We start from the raw sequence: 27,175 nt of genomic DNA, 5'->3' as shown, positions 1-27,175 counted from the left end.
TGATGGTACGTTGGTAGATGGTAAGAGAATCCAAACAGAATATGGGTCCTATCAGGCAAATATTAGACCAGGATCTATCTTCTTTATTCAAATTGAGTAATTAGGAAAATTATATAACATGCAGCATTTGAAAATCAAAGAAGAATATTCTTGCTCCAAAAATACAGAGAAAAATTATTAATACTATGAAGTCAGATAAAAATTTTAAAAGCACATCTAGTTTCAAAAACACAGAAGGAAAGTAATTTCACAAAATTAAGAAAAAAACCCCGATAAAAACAGAACTGAGATACCAGGTTGATATAAAAAGGTAGATAGCAAGGAAACAATATAAATGTAAATAAATCTAATATTGCAATAGCTAATTAACGCCCATCTTGAAGGCGGTACAGAGCAGAGGAAACAGTTGAAGATGGTAAGATAAAAAGAGATAGCGATGGATTACAAAGTTCCAATCAGCTGGCCATTGATATCATTGAAGAAAAAAACGTATAAAAGTGAGCCTTCTGGCTAATGGCTGAATGAGGAGGTCAACGAATCCTTTTCCCCAAAACAACTGCGAACAACAATCTGTGAAACATTTGCGCTTAAAAAACAGCTGACCTTGAAGTAGGAACAGTGGGAGTCTGAAGCATTCTTGCCTGGAGCCCTTCCAGCTCAGTAGGCACAGGGATTCTGCCAGGGCAGGGGACAGGCTGAGCTTCGGTGGAAGGGAGTTCGCTCCACTTGGAGTGATCACAACACCCATGTCCAGTGGCATTGTTGGTGGAAGTGATGACCTCAGTGATGAGTGAATAAGGAGGGCCCTGCCCAAGGTTGAGGTCATGACTGGGGCAAGTATATTCCTGGCTCAGGCTTTGCTAGGACTGGGGGTTGGGGGGGAGCAGGGATTAACTGCAAATGAGGACAAAGGGACTTTTGGCGATGATGAAAATGTTCTGAAACCAAAAATCATTAAACCGTTTACCACTTAGCATGTGTAATTTATATGAAATTGATACATCAATAAAAGTTTTTTGAAACTATAGGCAAAAAGGAAAACTTGACAGGGTAAAAAAAAAAAAAAGCCTAAATTTACAACTCTTATGAGCTCACCATGCCCCTGGCAAAAGTTATTGCTGCTCAGTCTTCAACTTGTATTGGCAACAGTTTTGTTTTCATGCCCCAAACTGTATAAGAACCCTGATCTTATCCATGCAGCAAAAGAAAGCCACACAAACAGATCACCTGCAAAGGAAGAACGATCACGCGGAACCCAAGCTTCCCCTGTGCAAAAGTCAATGTCATAAAAATAAAAGGAAGAAATTTTCATAGAATTTTAATAGGACAAATTGAGCTCTCAGAATTATGTGCCAAACTAAGATGTAGATCTTGTCAAGGCAATAGAAATATAATCAAGTGTGCCCATTTGATGTACAGAAGAGTTAGTTTACAGTTACAGTTGAGTCCTCTGAATAGCATGCTATATGCATTTCAGATGGAGTTTAATTTGTAAACAATATTTTCCCCCCAATACTTCATAGAAACACATCTATTGCAAATCTGAAGCCTCAAGTTCAATTGTCTTCGGTGATAGTCAGGTAACACAAGTGAAGGGAGAAGGCCAGGTGTATTTCCTCGCTATGCCAGAGTCATCATTTTGGGGGTTTAGTGCTGCTTTTGATAGCTTCTGCATCAGGGAGTGGTGAGGACTGTAGCAAACTGGAGAAGGTTCCAGAAGATTGACACTTTCCAACAATGAGAAACTGAAACCATGTTGCTCGGTCTTTTAATTTTTCAGAAGAAATCATACTATCTAGATTTTATATTAAAAAATCTTCAGTTTACTCATCGGAAAATAAAGAGTTCGTCCAGAATAAGTGGCTTTCACGCTGTTTTATGCCACGGAAGCCTTCCTTCAAATTAAATTCTCCATAGAACACAAAATGTGAGCCATAACTAGATTATCTTTCAAATAACTCTGTTTCTATGAGATCCTAAATAAGAGATGGCTGAGTAATGAATGGTCTGTTATCTAGCTGGTCAGCATATTTAACTTATGCCAATCTAACTCATTAGGTTAGCTCAATTTAATATGTATTAAGTGATTATTATGGACCGGACACTATGCCTTTATGCATGCATGATCACACCATAGACAGCCATACGTACCTATTTCAAGGCAGGGAAAGCAGAACACACAAAGCATGTAGAAAACCCTGCTTATAGAGGAGGAGGGGGAAGATGTCAGCCAAGGGGACTTTTCCACTGTGCCTTAAAGGATGGGTTAAGTTTTTCCAAGCAGAAATAGGACAATGGGTGTCTGGAACAGCCTGAAGAAACACACATAGGTGTGAAAGTACACAGTACCTTCAGAGAAAATGAGACAAGCTGGTACACAAGAGGAGACAGCATCCAGAAATTAAGAATTAACCTGTTCACTGGTGAGTAATTGAGTTACACTAATCAATCATTTTCTTACAGTATTTGCATGGAAGAAGAGAAAAATCAGGCCTCAGATCCATAAGGATGTAAATCCTATCTTATATGAATGAAACATGTGTTCAGTTATACACTTTAAGTTAGAATCATAAGCATCATGTTATTTTAATAAGCCAATTCCTCTTAAATATTATAAATACTTATAGCACAAATATGTACAGATTTTTACACAAAATAACATGGGCTTGATTCTCATCAACATTTCCACTCTTAATTTCTATGATTAAAATCTATTAACTCATAAAGAAAACAATTTAAATCGTCCCAAACAATTTTGAGGCTACTCTTCCAAGCAATCTTTGGGGCTGCATCCTCAGTTTGCTAAAAATCCCTAACAACTGGAATGACTGGCTGAAATGCAGGCAGTTCAAAAATTCTTGTTCAAAAAGTAGGTGAGACAGAGCTCTATTTATATCTTTAACAAGGACTATAAAATTTATAGAAGGAGATAATCAAATATTACACATCTCTGGGGTTGAGTCATACCATAGTGTAATTTTCAAGTCGGATTTGAGCCTCTAACTGCCATCCAGGGTTACTATACCACTTGAGAGAATTCTGGGTTACTTTCACGCTTCATAGATTAGAGTTGACCCTTGAACCACACAGGTTTGAACTGCATGGGTCCACTTACACAAGGATTTTTTTTCAATAAATATTGCACTTGTATTTTCATTTTACAGATTTTTAACTAAAAGGGGGAGAGTCTATGTTTGATTAGAAATCACAATATGTGGAATCAAAAGACTAGGGTTTCAGTCCTGATTCTATCCGAACTGTTTCAGCTTCTTTTTTTTCCCTTGAATCACTCGGTTTATTGCACACAACCAGCACACAACACAGCTTACTCAAAGTAGGGGGAAAATAGCAAAAGGGGTAATGAACCACTCCAGGGAGAGGTCCCGAGTTTCAGCTTCTTGCCTTACCAACCTGCACTGTTCCGTAGTCAACTGTATATTTTTAAGATATACTGTACTTTTAAATATGTGTTTAATACAATAATTTATTTTCCCATTTAGCTCCCCTTAGAACTTGAAAGAATCCTTTATTCTTTTCATATTCTTCCTACCTATTAGGGCCCCCAATTTTTTTCAATACTAAAAAGACAGCTTATTTGGATTCTCTATCTTTTAAGCCTGTCTCACCACAAATTCTAAAGTGAGTCTATTGACAATGCCTCACATACTTTGATGTGCAATAAATAATAGACGGAAGAAGCTTGTTAAGCATAATATTGACAAAGATCGCATATAACTTCAAACTACCCACAATTCAAGAAGATAAAAATAAGGAAGGGAGAAAATAAGAATAAACAGGAAAAAAAGATCGAAAAAATAAAATAAGGACAAAGTTTTAGGTTAGTTTACAAAATATAAGTCATAACATGCTATGTCTTATTAAGATGTTTAATTTCATAAATCTGAGCCTGGATTTCCTAGCAGCAAAGTTGAAGAAGAAAGCATAATCGTGCTTTATTCCATAAAGTAAACACAAACAAGTTACACAGAAGAATGACAAATATCCCTCAGTCTGAGTTTTTTGAGAAATTTATTTCATAGGTCCTCATAAAGAGGACAATTTATAACGTCGCTGTAAAGAATGTTTTGCCTTAAAGTTTAACAATCCACGACATTTGAAGTGGACAAATAAAGTGCTAAAAAAGTGAAGAGCAAAGTATTCTTGAAGGTGACACTCCTTGGGGAGCCATACGATGGCTCACAAGTTGAGTCCTCAAAGACATCAGTATAAAAATGCAAGACAACTGTTTTTTATAAGATCCCGCAAAATAGACCAAGTATATGAACAATCACTGGCACCTCAGTTAATCTCTTTGGGCCTCAGGATCATCATTTTGAAAAGGTGGGGGATGACAGGCAGGTGGAATAACCTAGATAATCTCTAAAGGTCTTTCTAGCTCTGAAAAAATGTTTGTAATTCTTGATTAAATTCTTACTGAGCTCCTACTATGTGCTCTCTGTGCTGTTTCCTGGATAAAATTAATTCTAAACACACACACACACGAAGACACAATTCCCCTTTGAGTGAGTATTTCATAATTTTGCTATTCTGGAGAGTAGATTTGCTGTTGTTTGCCTGTTATTATAGCCAGAAAGAATCTAATATTTGCACACCCACTGATCCATGAATGTCAACAGAGAGTGGACACCCTCTGTCCTTCTAAATTTTTCATCTCTGAACTCAGATGAAGGTTGGAAACTCTCATTGAATATTCAAAACTCTCTGTTGACAGCTTCTGTCAGACAAATTTTCAAACTAATATGTGCACATGCTAATAAGCAAGGCACTTAAGACCCCACTGTTTTAAAGTGTCATCAGGTTCAAACTCCCAGGTATATTCTCCACTATTAAAAACCCTTAACTGAAGACACAACTAAAATGTGTTGGGCTTTGGAAAACTTGGGGACAAAATTGTGCAGAAAATACAGAGACCCCAGCAACTGGATGAAAATAAACGAAGGGAGACTAACAAAAGTTTAATGATCTTAAGAGGAATTTTAAAAGGTAATAGTAGAATCTTCAAGGTATTTTACAATGTCATTATGCTCAGTACTTCCCAGATGACGCAAATATGTAACTTTATACATATATCTCATATGTACCATATATATGTATATGTATGTATGGGTGTTTATATTGTAGGGAAACAAAATTTACCACCCCAATACTTCTCTTTGGCTTGCGGATTATTTCAAGTTGAAAACAATCAAGGCCCAAAAAACTCAGGAAGAAACTTTGACCTTCCCCCCTAACTGCCTGAAGAATTTAGAAAGAGGGCCTGGTCTATGACAGGTATAGAGCCATCACGAGAGATATCTGCAATGAATATGGGCTAGGTGTGGTGGGAGAAACCCTTGGAGATCAGTATTCACTCTGTGTCTCATTGTCTCTGCATGGCCCAGCAAACATTTGTTCATAAACATTTGCTTTTCCATCTTCATGGAACTTGTCTTCCTCTCCTTTGAAGTCCCAAACCACTACCCGCAATGGCCTATTTTATCTTTAGCTGAAGATGGTATTTAAGTTGAGGGTTTCAGTCATTTTGGTGAGTTACTCAGTTTTTCTGGGTCTCTCTCATGTATACATGTTATTATAATTTTGTGTGATTTTCTCCTGTCAATCTGCCTCATGTCAATTTAATTCTTAGAGCAGCCAGAAGAATCTAGAAAGGTAGAGGAAAATTTCTTCCTCCCCAACAATATACGTGTGTGTGTGTGTGTGTGTGTGTGTGTAGGCACGCGTGTGTGTGTTTCCCATAATATTCTGTGAGGAAATATCTATAAATCTGGCTTAGAACATTTTGCAATTCATTCTTTCGACCTCAGAAAGAAGAAAAACTATGTAACAAAAAAGCACATTCCACATTGTTTTCACAGATGCAGGAGCCTGATATTTTTCTCTAAATGAAAAGTGCTTTAGGGGTGCTGTCTTGGTGACCCAAATACTATGCACAGTGTTGCTTTTAAGGACATGATTTTCTGAAGACATGAACAACTCTTGGTAAATTTCCAAATAAAACAAGCACACTCATTCTTCAATAAATCTGTAGTTGCATTTCTGAGAAATTTAGTGCATATTAAAACTGCGCAAAAATTACTTTGAGTGTATACATAAAACAGTGTTACATTCTATGCTCAGAAAATTATGAAGTGTTTTTTCACCTGCACAGATGTCCAATCAGAAATTAAAATATCATGTAGAATATATGTTATGAGTTGAAGTATGATTCCTGGAATTTCATATTTTGAAGTGCTATCCCCAGTGCCTCAGAATGTGACCTTATTTGGGGATAGGTTCATTACAGATGTAATTAGTTAGGTTTAGATGAGGTCAAAATGGAGTAGGGTGGGCCTAATATCCCACTAACCCAGTATCATTGATTTCCTTATAAAAAGGGGGAAATCTGGACATAGATATGCACAAAGGAAGAATGCCATGTGAAGATGAAGAAAGAGATTGGGGTGATGCTTTAAAAGCCAAGGAACACCAAAGATGGTTAGCAAACGACCAGAACTTAGAATAGAGGCCTGGAACAGATTCTCCCTCACAGCCTCATAAGGAACCAACCCTGCTGACACCTCGATCTCAGACTTTTAGCCTCCAGAACTGTGAAACAATAAATTTCTGTGGATTAAGCCACTCGGATTACAGTCCTTTGTTAAGACAGCCCTAAGCAAACTAATACAACGTGGGTGAGAGTGAAACTTCTCAAAGGATATCTTTTTATACCATGTTCATTTTTTAAGGCAAGTGAATGTAGTGGCTCATTCACTATATTAAATTTTTTATATAACTCCATGCAAAAGAGGTACTGTTTTATGGGAAGTGAGGGGGGAAAGTGGATAGAAAGCCATTAGAATCCAATCCATACAATTCCCTGCAGTGCAAAAATTATTCTACAAGGGGGCCAGTGCTGATACCTGAAGAACAGCCCCGCAGTGCTGGAAAAATCGTTTCAGGCCCTGGTCCATCACAGCCCCGGCTGGCGTGAAGGCAGCTGTGCAGAGTGAGAGAGCGGGGCTGGCGGCAAGCCAGAGCCCCCAGCCAGTCATCCTCTAGGACACAGCAGTCTGTGATCTGGACCTGCTTCTCTGGGGGAGTTAAAAAAAAATAATAAATAAAACCGGGGAACTTAAAGCCTTCCTCTTCAACAACACCTTCAGGAAAGGGCTGTTCCCTTTCCTGGGCTGGTCCCGAGCACCAACATGTGCCAGGAACTCAGGCAACGGCGAAGGTGGAACCACACAGATATGGTGCCAGCCCTGGGGCCACTCAGAGGCTAGCTGGGGAGGCCGACCTCAATCAGGTAGTCACTTGTGAAACTGAATTAGCAACCCTGATAAACGCTAAAGTACAAGACGCTGGGCCACTATATTAGGTGTCAGGGTTCTGTACCCAATTGCAATGTGTTTGGGAGGGGTTCCCAAACCACCAAGCAATTCTCCAACACAAGCTGGGTGTCCTACAATTCAACTCTGGAGACAGCGTCAGATCCCACAGGTTAAGGGCTCAGCCCCACAAGACTGCGCCCCCCACTTCAAATGATAACTGCAAGCCCAGGGGGTTACCTGTGCCTCTGATGGGCTGGCTATAAATCAGAGGTTCCCATGACCCCTTCCTTGGGTTCAATTAATTTTCTAGAGTGGCTCACAAAACTCAGAAAACCAGTTTACTCACTAGATTACCAGTTTATTACAAAGAATATCAACGGATACGAATCAACAGCCAGATGAAGTGATACATAGGGTAAAGTCCTGAACAAAGGAGCTCTGTCCTCAGGCGGTTTGAGGCCCAGCAGGTGGCACTTGGGAGAATTCTGGTTCCCCAACCTGCAAGCTCTCTGAGAAAACCTTTTAGATTTTTATGAAGGCTTCATTACATGGGATGATTTTTTTTTTTTTTTTTTTAGTTTTATCGGAGTATAGTTGGTTTACAATGTTGTGTTAGTTTCAGGTGTACAGCAAAGTGTACATGGGCATGATTGACTTAATCATTGGCTATTGGTGATTGATTCAGACTCCAGCCCTTCTTTCCTTTCTGGAGGGCAGTTGGAAGTCCCAAGTTCCATGGTTGGTTCCCCTGGCAACCAGACCCTATCCATAGATGCTCTCCACAAGTCACTCATTAACATAAACCAGTTGTGATGTAAAAGTTATGAATAACAAGACACCTGTTCCACCTTTATGGCTCTGAAGCATTTTCAGGAACTGAAGATAAGAGACCAAATACTATAACAGAAGATGCTCCCAATGCTCTTATCGCTAAGGAAATTCCAAGGGTTTTGGGAGCCAGGAACCATGGATGAAAACCAAAAATATATAAAAAATATATTTTTTCCATCTGAATGACCAAATATATATTTCTCATAAATCACAATATCACAGGGTGACACTGGAGAGTTAGAGAAGGGTTCCCCAGGAAGAGACATTTACACTCAGATGTGAAGGAGGGTGGGAATTCACATGGTAAAGGGAGAGGGTGGCAGGTGAGAGAGGCTCTGAGGCCAGAGGAGCTTGGCACAGAGGAAATGAATAAAGGCTGGTGTGACCAGCATTTAGATAGTGAGGAGGAGAGACCCAGATGAGGCAGCAAGACAGGCAGGGGTCACACTGTGTGTGGCCTTGCAGGGCACAATGAGGGTGGAACCCAGTGGTATTAAGCAAGGATCAGACTTGAATTTTAAAAAAAGATCACTGTGGCTACGTCGTGGAGGTGAGGTAAATCATTTTTAACAATGCCCCTCCTCTGTAGGGCAAAATTATTTTCTATAACAATTATTATTTTCTGGACTTGTTTAGCTTTAGGGCAATCGCTTTGAAAAAGTTCTTTCCATTTTAAAGACATTATTTAAATGTAGTAAATAACTTCATGTATGAACAAAAAAGTACATGTACCAAAGTTTTGCTGTTTTAAATGTTAAACATATGAAGTCTCCATGAGGTTGCATAGAATAATAAAATTGAAGTAACTCAAGTTCTGTTTCCTTATCTTTATAATTGCTGTGCTATTGTTTACTTTAGATCTACTGGTTAAGTGCTTGAATGTGTAGTTACATAAGGATTGGAGACATGAACTAGAACTAATCCACAACCTCTGATCTTGAACCATCATGAACTTAACTTTCAAACCAATGCAGATTGGTTTGAAGTACCTGCTATGTTGAGGAGCTCATTGTATAACTGGGAGCTCTCTGAGTTAATTTCCTTTTTTTTTTTTTCCAGTTTTACACAGACAATATTAATTTTTGCACATATATAAGACTTCAAAATTTTGGGTTTTGAAGTTTTCATCTTTTAGAACCAATATATCTATATCTATCTCTCCCCACCCCCATCTATCTGCTCAAAATTGAAGTCTCTAGACCAACACACTATACTATATAATAAATTGCATATGATAAAATAGTTTAACACAATAAAATAATAAAATAAGCATGTAATATAAGCCACATTTGTAATTTAAAATTTTCTTTTTTTAAAAATATATTATAATTTTATTAGTCAATTATGCCTCAGTGAAGCTGAAAAAAAAAGAAGAAATATAACTTTATGGCTTTGTACTTCTTGGTATTTATGTGGTTTTGTTTTTATTGGGGTATAGTTGTTTTACAATGTTGTGTTAGTTTCTACTGTACAGTGAAATGAAGTAGAGTTCCCTGTGCTATACAGCAGGTCCTTATTAGTTATCTATTTTATACATATTAGTGTATATATGTCAATCCCAATCTCCCAATTCATCCCAACCCCCCCAATTTCCATTTTAATTTTAGTATTAAAATGACTAATTTAAAGCTTGTATATTCATTATTAAAATTCAGCAGCAGCTACAGCAATTGTATAGAATTAAAACCATCAAAAGATTTTTTTCAAGGATTAGTACTTTATTGCCAAAATTATTTAGCATTTCCAGTGCATGGTGATAATAAACAAACAGACTGATTCTTCACAGTCAGTGCATCCCCTTACTGACTGCACGTGGGTAGATCTTTCCTTCCACCCGGCCCTTGGGACACTGCTGGTGTGGAGAATGTGCTGAAGGAAAGCCAGGGATTTGGAGGAGGGTGCTGGGAGGGAAGCCCATGGAGAGAAAACAGAGGCATAACTAGGGAAAATGGATTTGAGAGAAATGTAGGTGTTAGGTGTTAGGACTTGGTGACTAGGTGGATATGCAGGTGGGGGTAGGAAGAAGAGTGTGCTAGCTCCCAGTATTCCGGATGGGGCACCCAGTGGGATGGTGGACTCATTGCTATGTAGAGGGGGACTGATGCCACAAGAATGGATGTAATTGCCTGCGGAGAGGGCTTTGTATAATAGTTCTCAACCTTGATGAACTCTCACATTTAGAAGAGGATCCGTTGGCAAGTATTATTTCCAGTTTGCAACTGGAAAACCAAGGCACTGACTGGTTCCATCACTTTTCCAAAAGCAAGTTAGGAGAAGAGCCAGGGTTAATTTTTGGCTCATCATGTGCAGTAACTCAGCCAAACAGCATTTTAGGAACATCTTTTGGAGATGCTGAAAAGAAACACAGGGCTTGTCACTCTGCCATGACACAGAAGAACTGCCTACAGATGTCGTCAGTCTCTGGGACAGCTGGAATTTAGACCTAAAGCGTAGGTGGTGTGAAGGGAGCAATGCAGACTTTCTTTTCTCTAGAGACAGATTTAAAAAATTTTTAAACATGGTTTCAGGAAGGCTGCCAGAGATGTAGAAGAAAGCCAGGAGAGTATCACTAAAATCAAGACAAGAGAGAGGCCACTGGTGCTGTGTTGATGGCTCCCTCCCCAGGCAGGTGTATTTTCTCCCCAGTTAGACCATGACCTCCTTAAGAACAGGACTGGATTTTCTAATATCCCCAGTGCCTAGACACAGGGTCTCACATGTGGTAGGTGCTCAATACTTGCAAAACGATGGGAAATCAGATGGACTAGAAGGTACACTAGGCTAGGAATCAATTTCCTGGCTCTAGACCCAGCACTAGGAAAAACTAAATGCACAGCCTCAATCAAATAATGTAACTCATCTGAGATTGGCCCAAAAGGTTTCTTTCAGCTCTAAAATTCTACAGAAAGGATGAACAGTTCCGGAATAATTAACATTTTGCTCTCCATTCATCAGAATGAATCACAGGTTCAAAAATCAGAGCTGGAAGGGGCCTTACACACCATCTCTCTTCTTTACACCTCTTGTTCTAAGGAAGTCCAGGTTGAAAACAAGCCTATACTTCCGTAAAGGTGAGTCAGGATTCGAACCCACATCTTCTCCCTCCCAGGCCACTGTTCATGCTATAGGTTCATTGTCTTTCTTCATGTGTAGAACTAAATTGAAAATGTTTTATAGGAGTTTTTCCCCCAAATATTCTCTCTTTAAAAGCGTCATTATGGTTCATTCCTGGGAATTCCACTTTCATGTTCTAGCAAACTAAAAATTATCAGTGAAGGCCACTTGATTCTCTGAATATGTATGTACACACACACAAAAGAAACTGTAACTAAAGCCTAACTCAGAAACCCTGCTTATTTATTTCCCATCAGTCTTTCCAATCCCTTGGGCAGTATTGATAGTGTTAGCTGTAACGAAGAGATGAATAAGAAAACTGCAGCACTGTCGACAAGACTAAACCTTGCTAGACACATGCACCCCTCCCATGGCAGTTAGTGACGCTGCATTCAGAACAAAGTACAACAGACCATTGGAGAATTGGACAGACCAATGTTTTCTCCTCTGGCCTAATAGAATACTCTGTGCTGCTTAACCTTCCCACAAAACACAGCTCCAGAAAACTTGTTTTGCAATATAAAATACAGTGGAAATGAAAAGCAAGTTTGATCAGTTCTAACTCACCTGCTATGAATTCAGTCAGTTCTCTCCCCTACAGTGAGATATTATCGATAACATCACCACTTCCCCTGACATACCCTAGACATTCCCTTACTATCCCCCACCGCTCTCTTTCTCTACGTCAGACCTACTGCTCTCCCCATGGCAAAGCATTTATTAAATGATCTCTACCTCATTAAAGACATTCCCTGTTTATTTGAATATGTTATTGTGTGTAAGAAATTTATTGTTCCCTGGTCATTCGAGGGAACCCACTAATTACTTTAAAATTTCCAAGGCACCACAAAATTGTCCCCATCTCTATGCTGTCAAAACCTCAGAGAGGGTCTATACCCATTGCAAGTTACCAGGGCCCCCTCTGCTTTGTTTCTCTGTCATGGGGACCCTGAGCTGCCTTCTGTAGTTCCCCTGGCATGACAGAGGCCTTTCTCCTCCAACCTAGTAATTCAGCAGTTTGTCAAAAACTCTTGAATTCTACCCCATGCCACTGTGTTCTCATGCCAGACCCACTGTATGAGACTGTTTGATTTTTCTTCTTTTGATATTCTCTTCTAGTCCTCAGTAGGAGGGTCCTTAAGAAGGGACATAAAAATATAAAACTTCAAAAGCAGCACCTAACCACGTAGTGAAGGCTGTGTGGCACGTTTCTAGGCAGGTGTGGTAGGCCCAGGTGTATCACCCAGTGCCGTCGAATGCCATCTCAGTGAGGCTGGGGTGTTGCCCTGGCACCTGCTGAGTGCCCAGCTGTTGTCAGATAACCTTTCTACTGCCCCTTAAGGAAGCTGAGTGGAATAGTGGAAAGTGCATGGGATACAGAGTCTGAATGCCTGGAATTAAAGTCCTGGCTCTGCTATTTATTGCTGTGTGACCTTTCAGAAGTCACTTAACCTCTCTAGGTGTCAACAAATATGGACCCTGGATAGCTTGGTAGGTAAAGAGCAGAGTTAGACAGCAGACCCACATTCTTGTCTACATTCTGCCATTTACCAGCTCTCAGTCAATATGGCCTGAGCTGGCCTAGCTATAAAACAAGGACAATAATATCTGCCCTGTTTGCATAGTGTTGCTGTTATGAGGGAAGAAGAGATGGGATGTGGAAAGTCCCGTGAACGACAATACTGTGCAAACTGATTTGAGTGACAGCCTCCTTGCCTTATCCATTTGCCTATAAGATTCTCTTATGTGGAATCTAAACTATGACACAAATGAACTTACCTATGAAACAGAAACAGACTCACAGACATAAAGAACAGACTTGTGGTTGCCAAGGGGGAGGGAATGGGGGAGGGATGGACTGGGAGTTTGGGATTAGCAGATGCAAGCTATTATAACAATATATAGAATGGATAAACAACAAGGTCCTACTGTATAGCACAGAGAACTATATTCAATAACCTGTGATAAACCATAATGGAAAAGAATATATATATATATATAGGTATATATATATATATATATATATATATATAACTGAATCAGTCTGCTGTATGGCAGAAATTAACATAACATTGTAAATCAACTACACTTCAATTTTAAAAAAGAGAAAAAATGATCTCATTTAAAAGTTCGAACCTCGGGCTTCCCTGGTGGCGCAGTGGTTGAGAGTCCGCCTGCCGATGCAGGGCACACGGGTTCGTGCCCCGGTCTGGGAGGATCCCACGTGCCGCGGAGTGGCTGGGCCCGTGAGCCATGGCCGCTGGGCCTGCGCGTCCGGAGCCTGTGCTCCGCAACGGGAGAGGCCACAACAGTGAGAGGCCCGCATACCGCAAAAAAAAAAAAAAAAAAAAAAAGTTCGAACCTATCTAGAACCCTTTTTCCCCAGCTCTGAAAGTACCATCCGCAGTCATATTTTCAGTCATGTAATTTCAGAAGGACTAGGAACTCCAGGACACTGGATCTCCCTCTGCTTTAGAGTCACAGTGAGAAAACTCACAGCTGGACAGAAAGCTGATCTCCTCCCTTTCCCTGCCCTGACATTTTGTTCTCATTCCCTGGGTACACATGATTACCTTCGAAACACTAAAAAATTCATGAACTTTTAAAGCACAGAAAGTTTGGAGTTAACTCCCTATGGGTTTTTTAATATAAGTTGGCCATCTCTCTTTCTTCCCTTGCTTGCAAATCTCCTCTCTCCACACCAGCATACTTCTTTCACCCTACTTGCTTTTAAAATAAGAATCCTTACACTCAGAGAGTTAATAACGTGTTCTCAAATAGACGAAATCACACACATTCTATTGTAGGTTCTCAACCACCTATGGAAATAATGGGGAAAGGTGTTTTTATCCCTATTTTAGAATTTAATAAAGAAAAAAACAAGGCCCAGAAAGACTGGGTGACTTGCCCGAAGGCCACATTGCTAGTACGTGGCCAAGCCTGGCCCCATACACCAGCCTGCTGACTCAAAGTCAACGTGCTAACCACTACCCCTTGTGGGTTCTACAGGAAAAACAAGAGGCACAGCCAAGAGGGAACACTTATGCCATCTAGTATAAACAGACAGCCTGAATCCAGAGGTAAACCAGCAAGGAAATAAAGGAAAACGTCATTGGCTCCAAGAACAATGAGCAGCATTTTGGGGTCATTCAACCTTTCAGAGTCATGTTGAGAGCCATTAATACTGTGTAAGGCCCTTAAAATTCCTGGATGCTTCTGTGATCCTCTTCTTACATCTGTGGCCCTGGGTTCCATACCTTTCCTTCAGACTTCAAAGACATGGGACTTCTTCTAGTAAAAAATACAAAAAAGTGTCACCATTTTCTAGTACTTGGATGCAGTAGGAAGGGAAATATTTAAAACTACCACTGAGAATATTCTGGAACAAATAAAATATAATTTTCTCCACTTTTTACCTTCACTTCAACAGACACACAGACATAGCCAGCTCGATGCTTAGATTTATCAGTCAATTTCCAGCGAGGTTTGGTTTCCGAAATTCCAGGGTAGCAGTCTGGTGCAGTGAAAAGAACGCCAGCTTTGCAGTCCACTGACTTGTTTCCATCCCAGGATCTGCCGCTTAATATTTATGTGGCCCTGGGATGCACTGACCCTCCATGGAAACGTGTGAATATCTTTTGAAAAGTTTTAACATGCAGCAGGTATAGCAAACTTAGGGCCCATGGGCCATATCTGGCCCACAGACATAATTTCTTTGGTTCACAGAATTGTGAAAAGTGCTTTATACATTCCTTTAGAAGAAGCCTGCCTTCTCCTGTTTGGCACACCCTTCATTCCTCCCTCTGCTTTTATACTGACCTGCATCAGGGGTTTGTGTTCTTTGCCCAGGTCTATAGGTATATTTGAGTTCAACTTCTTCTTCAGCAACCCTGCAAGGGTATGAAGTCTCCAAGCAGATAGCAAGCACTCAGGGCATATTCTGGCTCTCTGAAATTCAAGTACTCTTTGCAATCTGATAAGTGACATTCTACAATTGTTTCAATTTTCAGTCTCTGTTGTTGGTTCCTCATCTTCGCCCCCTTCCCCATGATGGAGCATGCCCAGCTCACAGTCCTTGGGCCTCTCCTCTTCCCTGATTACACTTATTCCCATAGGTGACCCCATCCGATATATGGCTCTAAATATGATGTACATATTGATGATTCCCAAACGCATAGACTTCCAAATGTGTTCCAGAAGAGTTGCCTCCCAGGAACTCCAGGCTCTTTTATCTAACTGCCTACATGACTATCTCTGCTTGACTATCTAATACTGGGGTAATCATGCATCCGTTTCTCCAGAACCTTCTTGGTTTCCACAGGACAATCTTGGATTGTGGTTATGGTCCCAGCAGCATCACATTTGATCTAGCATGTGCCCTGGATTTTTCATTTTTAATGAAGTACTGTCAATATCATTTTAATTACAATAAGCCAGGACGGGTTTGCAAGATCTCCACTTTGTACTTCCAGCTCCTCCTGCCATGGCCTTGTCTAGTAATGTGGAAGATGCATAGGCAGTAAGCAGAGTTTTCACTTTAAAACGTGTAATTCATCTCTTTCTTCCAAACCCTTTCCAGATGAAATATAACTAGTGTTTCCCTTTCAACATGCAGGATACTTGCTTGTTAAAAAAAAAATGTGTTGTATAGAGGAGATGGCTAACTCCTGGTATAGGGTAGTGGTAGGAAAAGTACTGGAAGCTATTGCTGCAGCTGGCCACTTGGTGTACCAGCCAGTTTTGCCATGAACACCACCATGGCTTGCAAGATGCATGAAGATACAAGCAGCTAGTCAGTGAGTTAGGTCAGTAGGAAACACGGGAAACATAAGTCAGGTGAACATGAAAAATATGCATGAGCACAGGTTTATGAGTAAATTAGTCTTAGATTAGTAGATCTTGTTACAGAGGTCTTGTCATTTACTGCAGGGTATAAATCTACAACTACTTATTTATTTTGTTTGATAATATAGTTTTTATTTTTGCAATAAATCTTTTCAGCAGCAGTGAGCTAGAAAAGTAATAAAAGTGCATGTTTAATGAAAAATTAAGCACTGAATTTCCCTGCCTAAAAAAAATATAAAGTGTAACTTACACAAAATGTTGACACTTAGCATCCATTGCTGTAGCAATATCAGTGACCATATGAAAACCAGACACAAATATACTAAAGAAGCTTCAGCACTTAATTCAAAGTCGCCTTGATAGTGATTGCAAGAAAGTGATGCCCAGAGATGATTCAGCAAGTGCAACTACAACAGGTACACTTAAATGTAATTTCATATCGATTAAATAACTGCTCTTCAAAATTAATTTAGTTCATTTTTGATTCCAAGTTTTCTTGTTCATGTAAGAAAACTGAAGTGATAAGTTAATGATGCCAGTTTTATCTCAATATGATCATATATCAAAAGTAGACAATCATTTAAAGTAATTTCAATAAGGCTTAGATTTTTTAATCTAACTAATGGGATCAAAATAAAGCTTCTGGTTGCCAAAAGGCACATGAAAGAATGCTCAACATCATTAATCATTAGAGAAATGCAAATCAAAACTACAATGAGATATCATCTCACACCAGTCAGAATGGCCATCATCAAAAAATCTACAAACAATAAATGCTGGAGAGGGTGCGGAGGAAAGGGAACCCTCTTGCACTGTTGGTGAGAACGTAAATTGATACAGCCACTATGGAGAACAGTATGGAGGTTCCTTAAAAAAACTAAAAACAGAACTACCATATGACCCAGCAATCCCACTACTGGGCATATACCCTGAGAAAACCATAATTCAAAAAGAGTCATGTACCAAAATGCTCATTGCAGCTCTATTTACAATAGCCAAGACATGGAAACAACCTAAGTGTCCATCATCGGATGAATGGATAAAGAAGATGTGGCACATATATACAATGGAATATTACTCAGCCATAAAAAGAAATGAAATTGAGCTATTTGTAGTGAAGTGGATGGACCTAGAGTCTGTCATACAGAGTGAAGTAAGTCAAAAAGAGAAAAACAAATACTGTATGCTAACACATATATATGGAATCTAAAAAAAAAAATGTCATGAAGAACCTAGGGGCAAGATGGGAATAAAGACACAGACCTACTAGAGAACGGACTTGAGGATATGGGGACGGGGAAGGGTAAGCTGGGACAAAGTGAGAGAGTGGCATGGACATATATACACTACCAAACATAAAATAGATAGCTAGTGGGAAGCAGCTGCACAGCACAGGGAGATCAGCTTGGTGCTTTGTGACCACCTAGAGGGGTGGGATAGGGAGGGTAGGGGGGAGGGAGACGCAAGAGGGAAGAGATATGGGGACATATGTATATGTATAACTGATTCACTTTGTTATAAAGCAGAAACTAACACACCATTGTATTATACTCCAATAAAGATGTTAAAATAAATAAATAAAGCTTCTGGGAGTATTCTGCCTAAAGTGAAACATTTGACATTTTGCAAATGTCACTGTGAATTAATTTAAAAAGTTAATATTGAAGATAAAATTATTTTTGCACCATCAATCAAATTTTAGGAAAGCTTGAGCCTTTAAAAATACTTTGTAAGTTAACCTAATGTTCTACATTGTATTGAACATTTTATAAATAAATTCTCTGGGACTTCCCTGGTGGCGCAGTGGTTAAGAATTTGCCTGCCAATGCAGGGTACACAGGTTTGAGCCCTGGTCCTGGAAGATCCTACACGCCATGCAGCAACTAAGCCAGTGAGTCACAACAACTGAAGGCCATGTGCCTAGAGCCTGTGCTCCGCAACAAGAGAAGCCACCACAATGAGAAGCCTGTGCACCATAACGAAGAGTAGACCCCGCTTGCCTAACTAGAGAAAGCCCATGTGCAGCAACGAAGACCCAACGCAGCCAAAAATAAATAAACTTAAAAAAGAATAAATAAAATTTCTAAATTTACCTTTTGTTCAGCATCATTTGGAAATTTTTAGTCAAATATTCAATGAATGGAATACCAAAAGTTTTAGCTTTTGTTATTTCCTTTAAAAAGTCCCAATTATAAAAACAAAGCTTAAAAGCAGAAATTTACTGAAATGTATTCCTATAAAAGCAAGAGAGGAACTGAAAAATTAATCTGAGTCACACAGGAAACAGTATTTAGCTCTGAAGTTTTCTAATTGTGTTTTTAGATATCTTGATTTACAAAAATACTCTTTTGATGGAGCCCCTATTTTTTTAAATTAACTAATTTATTTTTGGCTGTGTTGGGTCTTCGCTGCTGCCCATGGGCTTTCTTTTTTTCCTTTTTTTTTCTTTTTATAAATTTATTTATTTATTTTTGTCTGCGTTGTGTCTTCGTTGCTGTGCGCAGGCTTTCTCTAGTTGCGGTGAGCGGGGCTACTCCTCCTTGCGGTGCACAAGCTTCTCATTGCGGTGGCTTCTCTTGTTGTGGAGCACGGGCTCTAGGCGTTTGGGCTTCAGCAGTTGTGGCTCGTGGGTTCTAGAGCACAGGCTCAGTAGTTGTGGTGCATGGGCTTAGTTGCTCCACAGCATGTGGGATCTTCCCAGACCAGGGCTCGAACACATGTCCCTTGCATCGGCAGGTGGATTCTTAACAACTGCGCCACCAGGGAAGTCCAGAGCTCCTATTTTTAATTGGATAATTATATGTTTTAAATTGAAATGGAATCAAATTGAGAAAACATACAAATTTATGTCGTTTTTCTTTGGAAAAATGTTCACAATAGTCAGAGACCACTTACTTAATGAGTTTCATCTTAAAAAAAATCTGTTAAAAGACACAAAATTCATGAAAACATTATGGCTGCTATATTTACAAATTTCAATACAGAAAAATTGGAAATGAGACTATCATTCACTTAGCAGGATTTACTGTGAGCTTACTCGGTATACAGGCACCTATAAAAAGCATAGTGTATCGATTAAAAATATGATGGTCTACAGAGGAAAAATCATTTGAAAGCGTCAGTTTCAAATTTGTAACCATAAAATACAACCACTTTCTCAGACAAACAAAAACAGAAAATTTGTTGTCAACAGACTTAGACTTGCCTTGTAAGAAATGTTAAAAGAAGTTTTTTAGCCAGAAGAAAAATGATACAGGTCAGAAACTTAGATCTATATAAAGAAAGGAAGAGGATCAGAGGAAAAGTAAAATAAAAACTTTTGTTTTTCTTATTAACTGACCTAATGCATTACAGTTTGTTCAAAATAAGAGCAACAGTGTACTTGATTGTGTGTGTGTGTGTGTGTGTGTGTGTGTGTGTGTGTGTGCCTCTAGCCAGGCTAACTAAGAAAAAAGAACAAGTACATGAATTACTAATATCAGAATAAGAAGAGAAGACATTATTACAGATACCATGGACATTAAAAGGATAATAAAGTAATACTATGAACAGCTCTATGCCCACACATTTTATAATTTAGATAAAATGGACCAATTTCTTTTTTTTAATTAATTAATTTATTTTTATTTATTATTTTTGGCTGTGTTGAGTCTTTCTTGCTGTGTGCTGGCTTTCTCTAGTTGCGGTGAGCAGGGGCTACTCTTCGCTGCAGTGCATGAGCTTCTGATTGTGGTGGCTTCTCCTGTTGCGGAGCACGGGCTCTAGGCACACCGGCTTCAGTAGCTGTGGCACACAGGCTCGATAATTGTGACACAAGGCTCAGTAGTTGTGGCTCACAGGCTCTAGAGCACAGCCTCAGTAGTTGTGGCACATGGGCTTAGTTGCTCCACAGAATGTGAGATCTTCCTGGACCAGGGCTCAAACCCATGTCCCCTGCATTGGCAGGCAAATTCTTAACCACTGCACCACCAGGGAAGCCCAAAATGGACCAATTTCTTGAAAGACACAATCTGCCAAATCTCACAGAAGAGGAAATAAACCATATGAATGAATAGGCCTATATTTATTAAAGAAATTGAATCAATAATTAATCGCTTTCTAACATACAGATGGTCAACAGGCACATGAAAATATGCTCAATGCCGCTAACTGTTAGAGAAATGCAAATCAAAATTACAATGAGGTACAACCTCACATCAGTCAGTATGGCCATCATTAAAAAATCTACAAATAACAAATGCTGGAGAGGAAGAGGATGTGGAGAAAGGGAAACCTCCTACACTGTTGGTGGGACTGTAAGTTGGTGCAGCCACTATGGAAAACGGTATGGCGGTTCCTCAAAAAACTAAAAATAGAGCTACCATATGATCCAGCAATCCCACTCCTAGGCATATATCCAGACAAAACTATAATTCAAAAAGATACATGCACCCCAATGTTCATAGCAGCATTATTCACAATAGCCAAGACATGGAAACAACCTAAATGTCCACCGACAGATGAATGGATAAAGAAGATGTGATACGTATATACAATGGAATACTATGCAATAAAAAAGAAAAAAATAATGCCATTTGCAGCAACATGGATGGGCTTAGAGATTATCAAGGTAAGTGAAGTAAGGCAGAAAGAGAAAGACAAATACCATAGGACATCACTTATATGTGGGATCTAAAATATGACACAAATGAACCTATCTACAACAAAACAGATTCGCAGACATGGAGAACAGACTGTGGTTGCTGGGAGTTGGGGGTGGTGGTGGGGGACAAGTGGAGTGGGAGTCTGGGATTAGCAGATGCAAACTATTATGTATAGGATGGATAAACAGCAAGGTCCTACTGCACAGCACAGGGAAGTATATTCGATATCCTGTGATAAACCATAATGGAAAAGAATATAAAAAAAGATTGTATACATATGTATAACACTTTGCTGTACAGCAGAAACTAACATAACAGTGTAAATCAACTAAATGTCAATAAAAATATAATCAATTGCCCTCTAAAACAGAGAGCATGAGGCACAGATGGGTTCACTGGTGAATTCTTCCAAACACTTAAGAAAGAAATTGTCGCATTCTTCTACAATCTCTTTCAGAAGAACAAAGCAGAGGGAATACTTATCTCATTCTATGAGGACAGCATTAGCTTAATACCAAAATCAAAGACATTACAAGACAAGAAAACCACACACCAATATCTCTCATAAACACAGATTTAAGAATCCTCAATGACATATTAATGAATTTAATCCAACAAAGTAAAAAAGAATTACAGTAAGTCCCCTACATACGAACCTTCAAGTTGCGAACTTTCAAAGATGCGAACGTGCATTTGCATGTCCAATTAGGTAAATCAGTTCACGTATCTGGTGTACATTGTCATGCACGTGCATCCTCTACAAGTGGTTGTGCTTTTGGGTACTTCGTTCTGTACAGTACTGTATAGAGTACAGTAGTACAGTATCTTTATTTCAAGCCCTTTATTTCAAGGATGTCTGGAAGCAAGCGTAAATCAGCGGTACATAGCCGATTGTGTTAGTTGGGTACCCAGGCTAACTTTGCTGGACCTACAAACAAATTGGACTTACAAACGCGCTCTCGGAACAGAACTCATTCGTATGTAGGGGACTTACTGTACTTCTTGGTGGAAGAACACAACCATCTAAAAAGCTATCTGAAAAAAAAATCAAACCTGAATCTGATACACCTCTAAGTCTAATTAACAATTGATAGAAATACAGGGGACAGACAGACATGTTACAGTACACCAGAAGATACTATCACAAGTCCAGGATGTGGAATCTCTACAGCTCCAGCAACAGCAATCTGGGTTTTTTTCCACAAATAAACTAAAACTAAAATAAGAGAGAGAGAGAGAGAGGGAACCCACAGATGAAAAAGGACTAACAGACACATCCACTAATTGCAATGTGTGTCCCTTATTTGGATTTTTAAAAACAACTCAAAGTATGACATTTACGGAATAATTAGAAGTATGAATATTGGTTGGATGTGTGATGATATTAATGGCTTACTATTAATTTTGTGGGGTATGATAATGGCATTGCAATTAGGTTTTTTAAAATGTCTGCTCAATAATCTCCAATGTCTTCTCATCTCCTTCCGAATTAAAAGCTACACCTCTCACAATGGCATCATAAAACCTTTACAAACTGGCTCTGTTACCCGTCACTTTATCTCTTATTACTCTTCCTCTTAGCCAAGAGCTAAATGAAAGACAGAGAAAGGTTCAGGGGATGGTGGAAGCTGCAATCACTAAACAGCAGGAACCAAAATACACTAGAAGTAAAACAGAATCGTCCTTTTATCCTACCAACATTTCTAAGCTACTCTTCAACTTTCAGTACAGAAGCATATCTAAAAGTTTTCTGCTAAAATAAAATCACAGTTCAGATTTAAGTTGTATTCAACATAAAGAGTAAACAGGACATCAAGGAGATGATACAATCAGGTATATTAAGGGGAAGATAAGTTGCAGAAACTCCAGATTATAAACAAAGGCTTGTCTCTAAAAGGATACTCTTAAAGGCCCAGCCATTACTAATCCTCACCGAGGCTGCACACTGTTCCCTGAATAAAAAAGAGCACAGTCCTGGATTTAATCACCACCTGAGCAGCAAGTGTGACAGCTCCCAGGGCAGGTGAATGCAGCTCTGCTCTCCCAAGTCAGCGTCAGGAAACGGCACATTCCTCCACGCCAAGCCTGGATCTGCACATTTAACTGTTTGAGTGTCCCAACATGTTGTGAAAGCAACAAATTGGCCCTTGTCCGCAAAGCAAACACAAGCGTGGCTGGGCCTCTCCTGAGATAGCCGGGTGCAGCCTGTGTGACCTGGTAAGAATTCTTAATTACACTTGACACACAGAGTTGCTAATCGAGACTGAAGTTCACAGGAAAAGTATTATTATACCTGTAAGCCTTTTCTAAACAACCAACCAGAAAGCCAAGTCCAGGAACTAGCTGTGGGCTGCCCATTGACGCAGGATCCCGGGAGCCAGAGTGTAAAATAACATGCAAGCCTGTGGCTGCGTCAGCACTTAGATACTGTAAGGACCGTGTTATTGCCATCAGAAGAAGTGTGTGTGTGAGCATGTGTGTGAGTGTGTGCGCGCAAGTGCACGCAGTGAGGGAGACTTCTTGAGTCTCATAGCTGTTGTCCAGGCTCCTTCTTCAGTGGTGGTGTGTTTCCAGGTGTGGTTTTTCCTAAGACTGAGTACACACTTATAAACTCTGCAGGCTCCTCCTCTCCCCTGCCTACCTCACCCCTACCCCAGTCGGATCACCTGATAGATGAAGGATTTGCTTAGTTACTGCAAAGCAAACACTGCTCTGGGCTGAGCTCTGGGCCTGGAAGTCATTAATTCCGTGGTATCGCTCACCTTTGACTCTAGTATTGGGGAACACAGTGCCACCCCAGCACACTCAGGTAGGGCTCCGGTGTCAGAGCTCAGTACAGCTGCACAGAGAGAGTGGCTCTCTTCACCTCTTTTTACAATTAAGGTTGAGATCCAAGATACAAGTAGTCAAGGAAGAGCAGGTATCTGCAGAGTATCGAGGTTTAAGAGCAATCCAGGCTGGAGCCAAACTCGACTCCTGTGTTCGAATCCTGACTTTGCCACTGACTAGCTGTGTGAGCTAGAAAAGTTCATCTCCATGCTTCCATTTCCTATCTGCAAATGGGGTCAAAGTAGCACCTTATTCAGAGGGTTGTTATACGAATTTAATTACAATTGACTCTCTGTATCCACAGGTTTTGCATCCATGGATTCAACCAACCATGGACAAATAATATCCAGAAAAAGAATTCTAGAAATTTCCAAAAAGCAGAACTTGAATTTGCCATGCACTGCCAGCTATGTACATAGCATTTACATTGTATTTACAACTATTTACATAGCATTTACATTGTATTAGGTATTATAAGTAATCTAGAGATACAGGAGGATGTGTGTAGTGCAAATATTACACCATTTTATACAAGGGGCATGAACTTCCATGGATTTTGGTATATTCGGGGGTCCTGGAACGAATCCCCCATGGATACCTAGGGACAACTGTAGTTAATATACTTGAAGGACTCAGAAAGTACTTGGCACAAAGAAGACTTATTTATGATTCCCTAAATAAGTTAATTGAGGCAAAGTAAATGAGTGAGCAGATAATCCTGGGGTAAAAACAGCATAGTGAAATTTATACTGGACTTGGCCTTAGGAGTGAGGGCTGGCATCTCCTGGCGCCACCACAAACCAGCCAATATCTTAGGTAAATCACTGAAAGTCTTTATGCCTTATTTTTTGCAACTTAGTTTGGCAATAAGCGATCTCTTTCTAGGATGGCGATGAAAGCCCGTGAGATGCTGGAGACAGCAACACTTTGTAAACAAGTGTTCTATTAATGTTGGGGATATACCACCTATATTTCTTTCCTCTTTTAACAGCATTATTGCCATATAATTAATTTACAACTCATCCATTTAATGTGTACAATTCAGAGGTTTTTATTAACTTCGCAGAGTTGGCACAGTCATCACCAAAGTCAATTTTAGAATGTTTTTAACATCCCCAAATAGAAAACCTATATTCTGTAGCAGTCACTCCCCATTCCTCACATTCCCCGCAGAGCTAGGCAGCCATTACTCTACTTTCTGCCTCTGAATTTACCTATTCCGGACATTTCATGGAAATGGAATCATACAGTGTATGGTCTTTGGTGATGGGGTTATTTTTTTTGGCCACACCACATGGCTTGTGGGATCTTAGTTCCCTGACCAGGGACTGAACCCACACCCTTGGCAGTGAAAGTGTGGAATCCTAACCACTGGGCTGCTAGAGAGTTCCCTGTGATGGGGTTCTTTGATGGAGGATAATGTTTGCAAGGTTCATCCATGTTGGATCAATACTTATACTGGAGTCCTTTATATTACTGCATAATGTTTTGTTATATAGATACACCACATTTTATTATCCACTCATCAGTTGATGAGCACTTGGGTTGTTTCTACTTTTGGCTATCATGAATAATGCTGCTATGAACATTCATGTACAAGTTTTTGTGTGGGCATGTGTTTTCAGTTCTCTTGGGCATATATGTAGAAGTGGACTTAATGGGTCATATGGTTAATTCTATGTTTAACTTTTTGAGGAACTGCCAAAATGTTTTCCAAAGAGCCTTGTACCAACTTTCCCACCAGCAGTGATTGAGGGTTTCAATTTCTCCACATCTGTCAACACTTATGTCTTTTTTATTATAGCCATTCTAGTGGGTGTGAAATGGTATTTCACTGTGGTTTTGATTTGTAGTACCCTGATGGCCAATGATGAGCATCTTTTCATGTGCTTATTGGTCATTTGCATATCCTCTTTGGAGAAATCTCCATTCAGATCCCTTGCCCATTTTTAATTGGGTAATTTGTCTTTACATCTTTGAGTGATTGGAGTTCTTTAGATATTCTAGACACAAATCCTGTATTAGATACATGACTTGAAAATATTTGATAGGTTGTCTTTGCACTTTCTTGATGGTATTCTTTGAAGCAAAACAATTTTTAATTTTTATGAAGTCAAATTAATCTATTTTTTCTTTGTTGTTTGTGCTTTTGGTGACATATCTAAGAAACCATTACCTAGTCCAAGGTCATGAAGATTTGCCCCTATGTTTTCTTCTGAGTTATAGTTCTTACATTACATCTTTGATCCATTTTGAGTTAATTTTTGTATATGGTGTGAAGGAATCCAACTTCATTCTTTTGCAGATGGATATCCAGTTGTCACAGTACCATTTACTGAAAAGGCTATTCTTTCTCCATTGAATTGTTTTGACACTCTTGTCAAACATAAATTGATATAAATGTGACAGTTTATTTCTGGATTCTCAAATCTATTTCATTGATCTGTAAGTCTGCCTTCATGTCAGTATCACACCATCTTGGTTTTTAATCAGACACCTGCTTTTAAATCAGGAAGTGTGAGTCCTCCAACTTTGTTTCTTTTCAAGAGTGTTTTGGCTATTCTGTATTCCTTGATTTTCCATGTGAATTTTAGGATCAGTTTCTTAATTTCTGCAAAGAAACTAGCCGGGATTTTGATAAGGATTACACTGAATCTGTAGCTCAATTTGGAGAGTACTGCTATCTTAACAATGTTAAGTCTTCTGATACATGAACATGGGATGTCTTTCCACTGACTTAGATCTTCTTCAATTTCTTTCAACAATGTTATATAGTTGTAATATTCTAAGTTTTGCACTTTTTTGTTGAATTTATTCCTAAATGTTTTATTATTTTGATGCTTTTGTAAATGGAATTGTTTTCTTAATTTCATTTTCAGATTATTCAGTGCAGGTTTATAGAAATACAACAGAATTTTGCAGATTGATCTTGTATTCTATCACATTAGTAAACTCATTTATTAGTTCTACTAATAGAACTAATTAGTTTTTACGTGAATTCCTTAGAAGTTCTACTAATAGAACTAATTAGTTTTTACGTGAATTCCTTAGGATTTTCTAAGTGCAAAAGCACGTCACCTGTGAATAAAGTTTTTGTTTTTCCCTTCCAATCTGGATGCCTATTTTTTCTTTTTATTTCCTAATTGCTCTGGCTGTTAGAATAGAAGTGGTGAGAACAGACACCCTTGGCTTGTTCCTTATCTTAGAGAAAACTATTCAGTTTTCCACCACTAAGTTTTATGTTAACTGTGGGTTTTTCATAGACACCTTTTTTTTTTTCAAATTGAGGATGTTCTCTTCTATTCCTAGTTTGTTTAGTGTTTTTATCATGAGGGGCGTTAGATTTTGTCAGTTGCTTTTCTGCATCTATTGTGATGACCGTGTGGCTATTGTCTTTATCCTATTGATATAGGATATAACTGATTTTTTTCTAATGTTAACCAACTTAGCATTCCTGGTAAATCCTACTTGGCCATGGTGTAAAATCCTTGTTATATGTTACTGAATTTGGTTTTCTAGTATTTTGTTGCAGGTTTTGTGTCTGTATTTATTTAATTTAATTGGGGTTAAAGAACATATTTT

General features: G+C 39.1%; 1 protein-coding gene across 1 annotated transcript in view; it reads right to left on the bottom strand.

Annotated features, from left to right (window-relative positions):
• LOC117199234 (uncharacterized) overlaps positions 1 to 27,175 on the bottom strand; it is a 120,209-nt gene that overhangs the window by 35,780 nt on the left and 57,254 nt on the right. The window contains exon 5 of the mRNA XM_049710795.1: positions 6,921 to 7,091. Coding sequence (XP_049566752.1) covers positions 6,921 to 7,091 — 171 coding nt within the window. The remainder of the gene's footprint in view (positions 1 to 6,920; positions 7,092 to 27,175) is intronic.

The sequence above is a fragment of the Orcinus orca genome, chromosome 6, assembly GCF_937001465.1.
Source record: "Orcinus orca chromosome 6, mOrcOrc1.1, whole genome shotgun sequence".
In the NCBI taxonomy this organism is placed as follows: domain Eukaryota; kingdom Metazoa; phylum Chordata; class Mammalia; order Artiodactyla; family Delphinidae; genus Orcinus; species Orcinus orca.
Note: the sequence above shows the minus strand (reverse complement) of the source record. Positions and strands in the feature narration are given on the sequence as shown.